The following is an 11845-nucleotide window of genomic DNA, read 5'->3' as shown; positions in this document are numbered from 1 at the left end:
TTAAGATGGGTTGAGGGGGGTGGGGGTGAGGTAAAGGTAGGGCAAAAGGTAGAGTGAGTCATGTTTCCTAAGAGATCCAAATGCAACATTCAACAAGGACCACTTTTGAGAAGGTCATCTACTAGAGGCTAGATGACAAGACTAGAATGACCTCAGGAGATGTTTGACCAGCGAGAAAGAAACCTGTATTTATCATGAGTTCAATATTGATAAATAAAAGGATAATCTAATCTTAATGAATCTTTAAGAACCAGAATCAAACTGTTGACTATCAATACTTATTCTATAAGGTTCTTATTTCTATTCTTCATTTGTTATGATTCACGATTCTGTTATTCATTTTTAAAGAGGTTATAGAGAAGTTTAGATTTAATATACATAGGAATTAATTGACGTCACAAAAGGAAAGGTCAGTTGCATGAAATATCAGTCTTCCAGGGGAGTGATTGATCTATTATGGTCAGCATCAGTAGCTATAGATAATAGAAGGGTGTAAGGCTTGCAACAGCATCCCTTAAAACTTTTGAAAAAAAAGAGGACTCTGCTACTTTAGCACTACTCCCCTTAAGAAACTAAAGGACATTTTGTCCTTCTTCTTCTTTATCATAGACTCCTTTCCTTCTTAGAATAGGGCAACGCCAGAAAAGTTCCATCTCAAAAAATCTCAGCAAGTCCTTTGGGAGTTGCAAGCCACACAAAGATGTATTATAAGTAGGCTGGGAAAGAGAGAGAGAGAGAGAGAGAGAGAGAGAGAGAGAGAGAGAGAGAGAGAGAGAGAGAGAGAGAGAGAGAGAGAGGAGGATATTTAAAAGCATTTTATAAATTAAGTACAGCGAGAAAAAAGTCAAATAAATTATTTAGGTAAATTACCGTTATGTTTTTATACACACTTACACGAGTACACACACACACACACACACACACTATATATATATATATATATATATATATATATATATATATATATATATATATATATATATATATAGATAGATAGATAGATAGATAGATAGATATATATATATATATATATATGTATATATATATATATATATATATATATATATATATATATATATATATATATATATATATATATACTTTTTTTTTACTGGAAAATTCTACTGTATTATTTCCAACTACCAAATGTTGTCCTTAATACAACGTCTCACACAAAATAATAACAGAATATTCCTCAGACATTAAATATAGAAGTTATCATCCTGTTGTCGAATCATGAGTTCAACATATTTGCATTTTGACAAATTTTAAATAGAATTTCAAGTTCAAAACAGACGGTTCCTTATGCATTGGGATAGCCCCCTTGAAATAAATATATTATCATTATTATTATTATTATTATTATTATTATTATTATTATCATTAGTAGTAGTAGTAGTAGTAGTAGTAGAAGTAGTGGTAGTAGTAGTAGTAGTAGAAGTAGTATAATTATTATTATTATTATTATTACTATTATTATGACTTGCTAAGCTACAACCCTAGTTGGAGAAGCAGGATGCTATAAGCCCAAGGACTCCAACAGAGAAAATAGCCCAGTGAGGAAATGAAATGAGGTAATAAACTACAAAAAAGTAATTGACAACTAAAATAAAATATTTCTAAAATGACTAGAAATCTTACTAAAATACTCTAACAATTAGCTTTTAAATAAGATCATGAAATGATATCCTATATAAATCATTTATTTCCTTTAATGTGAAGTAGGAGGTGATGAATGTAGAAATATTGAATTAAAAGCTCAAGATAGAGACGATTGGCGAAATCCAACTGAGGCCCTTTGCGTCAATAGGCCTAAGAGGAGATTAGGATGATGATGATTAATGTATGATGAAAATTATCATTGATTTCCTCATTATAGAAGGAAATTTATCCATACAATTAGTTGGCAATTCTGGTCCCCAGCTCTTCGGCCAATACTATAGTCAGGAATTTCTCTCCAATATTTCTAATTCTACCTAAAATGATTCTTATGTAAACCCTATTTTTTAAATATTCCATTAATTTTAATGCTCTCATAATAAAATCATATAAACAAAATATTCTTAATCATAATACCAAAGACACAAACATTTTTTTTTTCGATGAATAAATTGGCATTTCAATGTTTTCTAAATGTACCAATAGATGGCCTCAGGGAGGCCTTTTTGAGAATAAAATTGTGGAAAAATTCCTCTTTCAAAGAACAACGACGTCAGTATCGCGTGATTATTTCAGCCAATGGGAACACGCCCTTTAGGACTTGTCAACGCCTCAACCAATAGGAACACGCCCTTTGGAACCAGTCAGCGCTTCAGCCAATAGGAACACTTTCTACTGGGAAACTATTAAGAGAGGTGGTTTGCCTTTTCAATTGACTAAAAGAGACAAAGACCAGTTTATGAAGTGCCAGGTAAAAATTCATTGGAATATTTCTTTTGCGAATGATTTTATATAATAAAATATATATACAAAATGTATGCAAGGTTAGGTAATATTCTTGATCATGTAAAAGGATTTAATTCAAATCTTGTTTGGTAGTTCAAGGGTCAAAATTATAATAAACGAAAGTTTTGATATTAATCCAAAGATGTTTTGTTTGGTTTCAATAAATATCTTCGAAGTATATGAAATATGTTTTGATTAACATATTATCATCTTTAACGTGGCTATATCATGTAGATGAGTGATACGGAATATTGTTAAATATTATATATTGACGATTATTTTTGCAATTAGTTAAATAGCTGCCGTAAAATAACTAAGATATTCAGATAAAAGTTTAACTGAAAAATGCTATAGTTGTAGCTATATTCATGGATATGTTTTGAATTTCAAACTGATGGGAGATTTTGAATAATTTCGTAATATTGTCATGAAGTTATTAATGAATTTATGAAAAAAAAAAAAGTAATTTCTTGTGGCCATGAAGATAAATGTTCGTGACGCTTCACTATCTTGTGTTACCTGAAAACAATCATTTAATCAGATGCAACTAATTAGTGCCACATGCATAGTATGTGGGTTGGGTTAGGGTCTAAAAGAACATTAGATCCTTATTTTCCATAACATTTGTTATGAAAGTTATGCCGTAATACTTTGAAAAAGTCATGTGGAAACAGTTCAGGAATAATCATTAATCATTATGCAAGGTTTTGGTGGCCTATTGGTAACGACGTTGCCTGGTGATCGCCAGACTTTGGTTAGAGTACCGCTCAAATTCGCTAGTTCTTTTCGTAGCTGCAACCTCACCATCCTTATGAGCTTAGGATGGGGGGTTTAGGGGAGCCTATTGCTGAGTCATCAGCAGCCAATGCCTGGACCTCCTTGGTCCTAGCATGGGTGGAGATGGTGCTTGGGCACTGTGGTCAGTCTCTAGGGCATTGTCCTGCTTGATAGGGCAATGCCACTTAAACCTGAGAAAAGGTTATTAGAAGATCCCCTGGAATCCATAGTTGATTTGCTGATATTCCAGTTTCTCTACCTGGACCCTTAAAACGTGGCATGTCTCCCAGTTTGAAATTTCAGTTTTCCAGCATTGAACCGCTATCTTAAATTATAATTCCAGGAGATCATAAGAAATAACACAAATGACGTAAGTTTGAACATGAAATATATTTTCGCATTTTTAAAATAACATCACACCCGCATTTACACCTTTAACAGAGCCTTGGTTAGGTTAAGAAGTGGAGTCCCTGGAACGTCTGGAACAGTTCCTGGAACTCCTCCTTCCCAAAGGGAACATCTGGAACATTTTAACGTCTAGTTGAGGCGACGTCCCTGGTTGTCGAACTGGACTCCCTGTCGGCGGAATTCCTCGGCGATTTCCAGCAGTTCGAAGACGTGTTCTGGAAGGGGATGAGGCGTTGGCAGGATATCGCTGGAAGGCTGGAATCCAGCGGCATCGGCCACGAATTCCACTCGGGCCACTCCTCCGCTTTCCAAGGGAAGTCTGGAAAGGAACGAAATCTTTATTTGTGCTCAAGTAATTCCTTTAGATTTGCTATCAGAAAACAGTTCCTGAAATTCATGTTAAACTATTAGTGTCATTCTTTATTTCAGGAAATGTTATTTTCTTATAGAGGAAGTATTTCATGAAATTAGACAGACACTAGTCAAAGCAAGACGAAGGTTCCAGATCCTCCTCTGACAAATCACTCACACGTAGAATCCTCTCATACCGACGGCTCCCTCGGCTCCAGGGGCGCCCACCACCTCCATCTCGAGGCCGTTGTCGGCGGCGAAGGCGTAGTTGAAGTTACCGTCGCCCTGGTCGACTCTGTCATCCCGAAGGAGGGCCACGACGCGGTCCTGGGTCTGTGCAGAGGCCAGGGACACGGCCAGGATACCGAAGAAGGCAATGATCGCCTACGAGAAAGAGGAAGATGTTTGTTGGTTAATTCAAAGTTAAAGGAATCTTTAATTCAAGTATGCAAATAAAGTAATCCCTATAAGTTTCGAACCTTTGATTCAGGAGAATTATCTAATTATATTTTGATCCTTGAAACTATAGTCACTTTAATACTATAATAAGAAATAATAAAAAAAAATCTTAGAGTTTGAGAGCTCTAAAGGGCCCTCAGCTCTTAAAAAATATGGCCTAATAATTTTTATGAATATGATCTATTGGGCTGCAACATATTACACTTTTAGCCTTAACAAAATATTCACATTTAATTTGTAGTAATAATATCCGTCTATTCCTAGCATTTGATCCTTCAAATACTAAAATAGATGACCTGAACTCGAAGCTGCCTCATAGGACAGAAAATCTCGTGTTTCACTTACTGAGTTCATGATGCTAGATAACTCAGATGACTGATGCTGCCAAGATGAGTCTCAGGTCCTTTTATACCTCCGTCAGGAGGGTTAAGATGGGTTGAGGGGGGCGGGGGTGAGGGAAAGGTAGGGCAGAAGGTAGAGTGAATCATGTTTCCTTACGAGATCAAAAAGCAACATTCAACAAGGACCACTTTTGAGAAGGTCATCTACTAGAGGCTAGATGACAAGGCTAACATGACCTCAGGAGATGTTTGACCAGCGAGAAAGACACCTGTATTTGTCATGAGTTCAAAATTAGCATATAAAGGGAGGATCTAATCTTAATAAATCCTTAAGAATCAGAATCAAACAGTGGATTGTTAATACTTATTCTATAAGGTTCTTATTTCTATTCTTCATTTGTTATGATTCACGTTTCTGTTATTCCTTTTTAAAGATGTTATAGAGAAATTTAGATTTAACATACATAGGAATTAATTGACGTCACAAAAGGAAAGGTCAGTTGCATGAAATATCAGTCTTCCAGGGGAGTGATTGATCTATTATGGTCAGCATCAGTATCTATAGATAATAGAAGGGTGTAAGGCTTGCAACAGCATCCCTTAAAACTTTTGGAAAAAAATAGGACTCTGCCACTTTAGCACTACTCCCCTTAAGAAACTAAAGGACATTTTGTCCTTCTTCTTTATCATACTCCTTTCCTTCTTAGAATAGGGCACCGCCAGAAAAGTTCCATCTCAAAGAATCTCAGCAAGTCCTTTGGGAGTTGCAAGCCACACAAAGATGTATTATAAGTAGGCTGAGAGAGAGAGAGAGAGAGAGAGAGAGAGAGAGAGAGAGAGAGAGAGAGAGAGAGAGAGAGAGAGAGAGCGCGAGAGCGAGAGAGAGAGGGGGGGAATATTTGAAAGCATTTTGTAAATTAAGTACAGCGAAAAAGAGGTCAAATAAATTATTCAGGTAAAATAACGTTATGTTTTTACACACACTTTCACAAGTACATACACACATTATATATATATATATATATATATATATATATATATATATATATATATATATATATATATATATATATATATATATGTGTGTGTGTGTGTGTGTGTGTGTGTGTGTGTGTATACATATATGTATATATATTTTTTTGACTGGAAAGTTCTACTGTATTATTTCCAACTACCAAATGTTGTACTTAGTACTTAATACAACGTCTCACACAAAATAACAACAGAATATTCCTCATACATAATCTATAGAAGGTATCATCCTGTTTTCGAATCCTGTGTTCAATATATTTGCATTTTGACAAATTAAAAAAAAAAAAAAATTTAAGTTCAAAACAAGCGGTTCCTTATGCATTGGGATAGCCCCCTTAAGAAACTTTAAATAAATATAGTATATATTATTATTATTATTATAATTATTATTATTATTATTATTATTATTAGTAGTAGTAGTAGTAGTAGTAGTAGTAGTAGTAGCAGTAGTAGTAATAGTAGTAGTAGTAAATTATTATTATTATTATTATTATTATTATTCCTTGTTAAACTGCAACCCTAGTTGGAAAATCAGGATGCTATAAGCCGAAGGACTCCAACAGAGAAAATAGCCCAGTGAGGAAATAAAATGAGGAAATAAATAACATGGAAATTAATTGAGAATTAAAATGAAATATTTTAAGAATGAATAGAAATCTTACCAATATACTCTATAACAGAAAGCTTTTAAACAGAATCATGAAACAATATCCTATACAAATAATTGATTTCCTTTAATGTGAAGTAGGAAAGGACGAACGGAGAAGTATTGAATTAAAAGTTCAAGGTAGAGACGACTGGCGAAATCCAACTGAGGCCCTTTGCGTCAATAGGCGTAGGAGATGATGATGATGATGATGAATGTATGATGAAAATTACCATTGACTTCCTCATTATAAAAGGAAAGTTATCCATACAATTTGTTGGCAATTTTGGTCCCCTGCTCTTCAGCTTGTGATATTTGGCCAATACCATATTCAGGAATTTCTCTCTAATATTTCTAATTCTACCTAAAAATGGGTCTACTGTAAACGGCCTCTCTTAAATATTTCATTCATTTTAATTCTCTCACAATAAAGTATATAAAAAAATACTGTTTATTGTAATGATAAACAAATAAACTAAGTCTTTTTTTTTTCTTTTGATAAATAAATTTGGTATTTCAGTGGTTTTTAAATATACCAATAGATGGCATCAGGGAGGCCTTTTTGAGAATAAAATAATGGAAAATTCCGCTTTCCAAGAACAATGACGTAAGTATCACGAGATTATCTCAGCCAATAGGAACACGCCCTTTGGAACTTGTCAACGCTTCAGCCAATAGGAACACGCCCTTTGGAACTTGTCAACGCTTCAGCCAATAGGAACACGTTCCACTGGGAAACTATCAAGAAAGGTGGTTTACTCTTTCAATTGACTAAAAGAGCCAAAGGCCAGTTTATGAATTGCTAGTTACAAATTCATTATAATAATTCTTTTTGCGAATGATTTTGTATAATAAAATATATATTCTTATAAGATAGACGCAAGGTTAGGTAATATTCTTAATTGTGTAATAGTGATGCAATTCAACACTTTGGTTTTGTAGCTCAAAAGTTAAAATTGAAATATTAAACAAAAGGTTTGATTTTTATCCAAACGTATTTTGTTGTGTTTCAATTTCTTCAAAGTATATTAGATATACTTTAATTTGCTTATTATCATCTTTGACATGGCTCTATCATGCCGATAGATAAAACAGGACATTATCAAATATAAATTCACGATTCGTTGCATGGCTGTCGTAAATTAAATGCGATATTAAAGTCAAAGTTTAACTGTAAAAAGCTATATTCAGTGTTTATATCCATATCAATGGATATGTTTTGAATTTTGAGCGGAGTTTGTGAGTAATTTCCTAATATCATTTTAAAATTATTAACACAATTGTGTAAAAAAGTAATTTCTTAAGGCCATGAAGAAAGTGTTCTTCAGCCTTCACTATCTTGTGTTAGGTGCAAACAATTCTATGCTTTGATCAGATGAAACTAATTTATCTATGAAATTTCTGCCACTTGCTTAGTAAGTAGGTTAGGTAAAGGTCTAAAACATTAGGTCTTTCTTTTCCATAACCTTTGTAATGAAAATTTTGCCGTAATACTTTGAAAAAGTCCTGTGGAAACATTTCAGGCCTAATCATTAATCCTTATGCAAGGTTGTGGTGGCTTGTTGGTAACGTCTTTGCTTAGTGATCACCAGACTGTGGTTTGAGTCCCGCTCATATTCACTAGTTCTTTTGGTTGCTGCAACCTCACCATCCTTGGAGTTAAGGATGCGGGTTTTGTGGGCGCCTATAGGTCTATTGCTGAGTCATTAGCAGCCAGTGCTTGGACCTCCTTGGTCCTAGCATGGGTGGAGATGGTGCTTGGGCACTGTGGTCAGTCTCTAGGGCATTGTCCTGCTTGATAGGGCAATGCCACTTAAACCTTAGAAAAGGTTATCAGAAAATCCCCTGGAATCCATAGTTGATTTGCTGATATTCCAGTTTCTTTACCTGGACGCTTAAAACATGGCATGACTTCCAGTTGGAAATTGCAGTTTTCCAGCAATGAACCCCTATCTTAAATTATATTTCCAGGAAATCATAAGAAATAACACAAATGACGTAAATTTGAACATGAAATATATTTTCGCATTTTTAAAATAACATCACACCCGCATTTACACCTTTAACAGAGCCTTGGTTAGGTTAAGAAGTGGAGTCCCCAGAACCTCTGGAATAGTTCCTGGAATGCCTCCTTCACAACTGGAACATCTGGAACGTTGTAACGTCTAGTTGAGACGACGTCCCTGGTTGTCGAACTGAACTCCCTGTCGGCGGAATTCCTCGGCGATTTCCAGGAGTTCGAAGACGTGTTCTGGAAGGGGATGAGGCGTTGGCAGGATATCGCTGGAAGGCTGGAATCCAGCAGCATCGGCCACGAATTCCACTCGGGCCACTCCTCCGCTTTCCAGGGGAAGTCTGGAAAGGAACGAAATTTTTATTTGTGCTCAAGCAATTCATTTACATTTGCTATCAGGTAACAGTTCCTGAAACTCATGTTAAACTATTAGTGTCATTCTTTATTTCATGAAATGTTACTTTTTTATGGATTAGGTATTTCATGAAATGTAAACAGACACAAGTCAAAGCAAGACGAGCGTTCCAGCTCCTCCTTTGACAAATCACTCACACGTAGAATCCTCTCATGCCGACGGCACCCTCGGCTCCAGGGGCGCCCACCACCTCCATCTCGAGGCCATTGTCGGCGGCGAAGGCATAGTTGAAGTTACCGTCACCCTGGTCGACTCTGTCATCCCGAAGGAGGGCCACGACGCGGTCCTGGGTCTGTGCAGAGGCCAGGGACACGGCCAGGATACCGAAGAAGGCAATGATCGCCTACGAGAAAGAAGAGGAAGAAGACGTTTACGGTTAATTAAGAGTTAATTGGATATTTGATTCATTAATTCAGGATGGTATTCCCTAAAACAAGTGGATCAAAAAAACTACTTGACATTATTTACAGCCTTGAAACTCTATTCTTCTTCATAACTAAAGAGAATTTGCTTTTTTATTTTGATAGTTATAAAATTCCCCATCTTTAAGAGTATGGCCCAAATAATTTGCATAATCATGAACTTTGGGGTGTTAGATAGGACATTTTTAGCCTTAAAGAAATTCCCATTCAATTTGTAGGAATAAGACCCTTGATTCAAAAGAATTAACTCCCCAGTATCTTAGAATATCACCCTGGAAGTCCTGAATTTGAAGCTGCCATATAGGAATTTCGTGTTTCACTTACTGAGTTCATGATGCTGGATATCTCAGATGACTGATGCTGCCAAGATGAGTCTCGGGTCCTTTTATACCTCCGTCAGGAGGCTTAAGATGGGTTGAGGGTGGCGGGGGTGAGGGAAAGGTAGGGCAAAAGGTAGATTGAATCAAGTTTCCTTAGATAAAAAAGCAACATTCTATGAGGACCACTTTTCAGAAGGTCATCTACTACAGCCTATATGACAAGGCTAACATGACCTCAGGAGATGTTTGACCAGCGAGAAAGAAACCTGTATTTGTCATGAGTTCAAGATTAGCAAATAAAAGGATAATCTAATCTTAATAAATCCTTAAGACCCAGAATACAACAGTAGACTATTAATACTTATTCTATAAGGTTCTTATTTCTATTCTTCATTATTTATGATTCACGTTTCTGTTATTCCTTTTTAAAGATGTTATAAAGAAGTTTACATTTAACATTCAGAGGAGTTAATTGGCGTCACAAAAGGAAAGGTCATTAACATGAAATGTCAGTCTCCCAATGGATATGACTTATTAATTAGAATCAGCATTAGTAGAATACTACCAAAGACAATAAAAGGGTGTCGGGGTTGCAACAGCATCCCTTAAGACTTTTGAAGAAAAAAAGAGGATTCTGCCATCTTAGCCCCTACAGAAACTAATGGACATTTTGATCTTCTTCTTTACCATTGAATCCTTTCCCCTTGAGTAATGTGACGCCAGAAAAGTTCCATCTCAAAGAATCTCAGCAAGTCCTTTGGGAGTTGCAAGCCACACAAAGATGTATTATAAGTAGGCTAAGAGAGAGAGAGAGAGAGAGAGAGAGAGAGAGAGAGAGAGAGAGAGAGAGAGAGAGAGAGAGAGGGGGGATATTTAAAAGCATATTGTAAATTAAGTACAGGGAAAAAGAGGTCAAATAAGTTATTCTGGTAAAATAACGTTATGTTTTTATACACACTTACACAAGTACATGCACACACATTATATATATATATATATATATATATATATATATATAGGCTATATATATATATATATATATATATATATATATATATATATATATATATATATATATATATATATATATTTCTTTTTTTTTTGACTGGAAAGTTCTACTGTATTATTTCCAGCTACCAAATGTTGTCTTTAATACAACGTCTCACATAAAATAATAACAGAATATTCCTCACACATTAAATATAGAACCTATCATCCTGTTGTCGAATCATGAGTTCAACATATTTGCATTTTGACAAATTTTAAATAAAATTTCAAGTTCAAAACAGGCGGTTCCTTATGCATTGGGATAGCCCCCTTGAAATAAATATAGTATATTATTATTATTATTATTATTATTAGTAGTAGTAGTAGTAGTAGTAGTAGTAGTAGTAGTATCATTATTATTATTATTATTATTATTATCATGACTTGCTAAGTTATAACCCTATTTGGAAAAGCAGGGTGCTATCAACCCAAGGCCTCCAACAGAGAAAGTAGACCAGTGAGGAAATGAAATGAGGAAATGAACGACAAAAAAGTAAATGACAACTAAAATAAAATATTTTAAAAATGACTAGAAAACTTACTAAAATACTCTAACAATTAGATTTTGAAGAAAATAATGAAATGATGTCCTATTTAAATAATTTATTTCCTTTAAATGTGAATTAGGAGATGATGAATTGAGAAGTATTGAATTAAAAGCTCAAGATAGGGACGACTGGCGAAATCCAACTGAGGGTCTTTGCGTCAATAAGTGTAGAAGATGATGATGATGATGATGGTGAATGTATGATGAAAATTACCATTGACTTCCTGATTTTAAATGGAAATCTATCCATCTAATTTGATGACAATTTTGGTCCCCTGCTCTCCAGCCTGTGAAATTTGGTCAATACCATAGTCAAGAAATATCTCTCCAATATTTCCAATTCTACCTAAAATGTTTATTATATAAACCGTATCTTTTAAATATTCCATTCATTCTAATGCTCTCACAATAAAATTATATAAACAAAATATTCTTTATTATAATACCAAAGAAACAAACATTTTTATTTTCGATGAATAAATTGGCATTTCAATAGTATTTAAATGTACCAATAGATGGCCTCAGGGAGGCCTTTTTGAGAATAAAATAATGGAAAATTCTGCTTATAAAGGACAATGACGTAAGTATTGCGTGATTATTTCAGCCAATGGGAGCACGCCC

At 34.8% G+C, this 11845-nt stretch overlaps 2 protein-coding genes across 2 annotated transcripts; both read right to left on the bottom strand.

The window, feature by feature from the left end:
- Positions 1-3593: 3593 nt before the first annotated feature.
- LOC137628425 (cuticle protein AMP2-like) lies at positions 3594-4828 on the bottom strand. Its single transcript, XM_068359580.1, has 3 exons — positions 4786-4828; positions 4160-4365; positions 3594-3949 (listed from the first exon to the last, which is right to left on the bottom strand). The coding sequence occupies exons 1-3, from the start codon at positions 4792-4794 to the stop codon at positions 3760-3762; spliced, it is 405 nt and encodes a 134-aa protein (XP_068215681.1). The 5' UTR covers positions 4795-4828; the 3' UTR covers positions 3594-3759.
- Positions 4829-8458: 3630 nt separating this feature from the next.
- LOC137628423 (cuticle protein AMP2-like) lies at positions 8459-9793 on the bottom strand. The gene is made up of 3 exons (XM_068359578.1): positions 9635-9793; positions 9026-9231; positions 8459-8814 (listed from the first exon to the last, which is right to left on the bottom strand). The coding sequence occupies exons 1-3, from the start codon at positions 9641-9643 to the stop codon at positions 8625-8627; spliced, it is 405 nt and encodes a 134-aa protein (XP_068215679.1). The 5' UTR covers positions 9644-9793; the 3' UTR covers positions 8459-8624.
- Positions 9794-11845: the final 2052 nt, after the last annotated feature.

Source organism: Palaemon carinicauda, chromosome 36 (genome assembly GCF_036898095.1).
Source record: "Palaemon carinicauda isolate YSFRI2023 chromosome 36, ASM3689809v2, whole genome shotgun sequence".
Lineage (NCBI taxonomy): Eukaryota > Metazoa > Arthropoda > Malacostraca > Decapoda > Palaemonidae > Palaemon > Palaemon carinicauda.
This window is presented reverse-complemented; position numbering and strand designations above follow the sequence as displayed.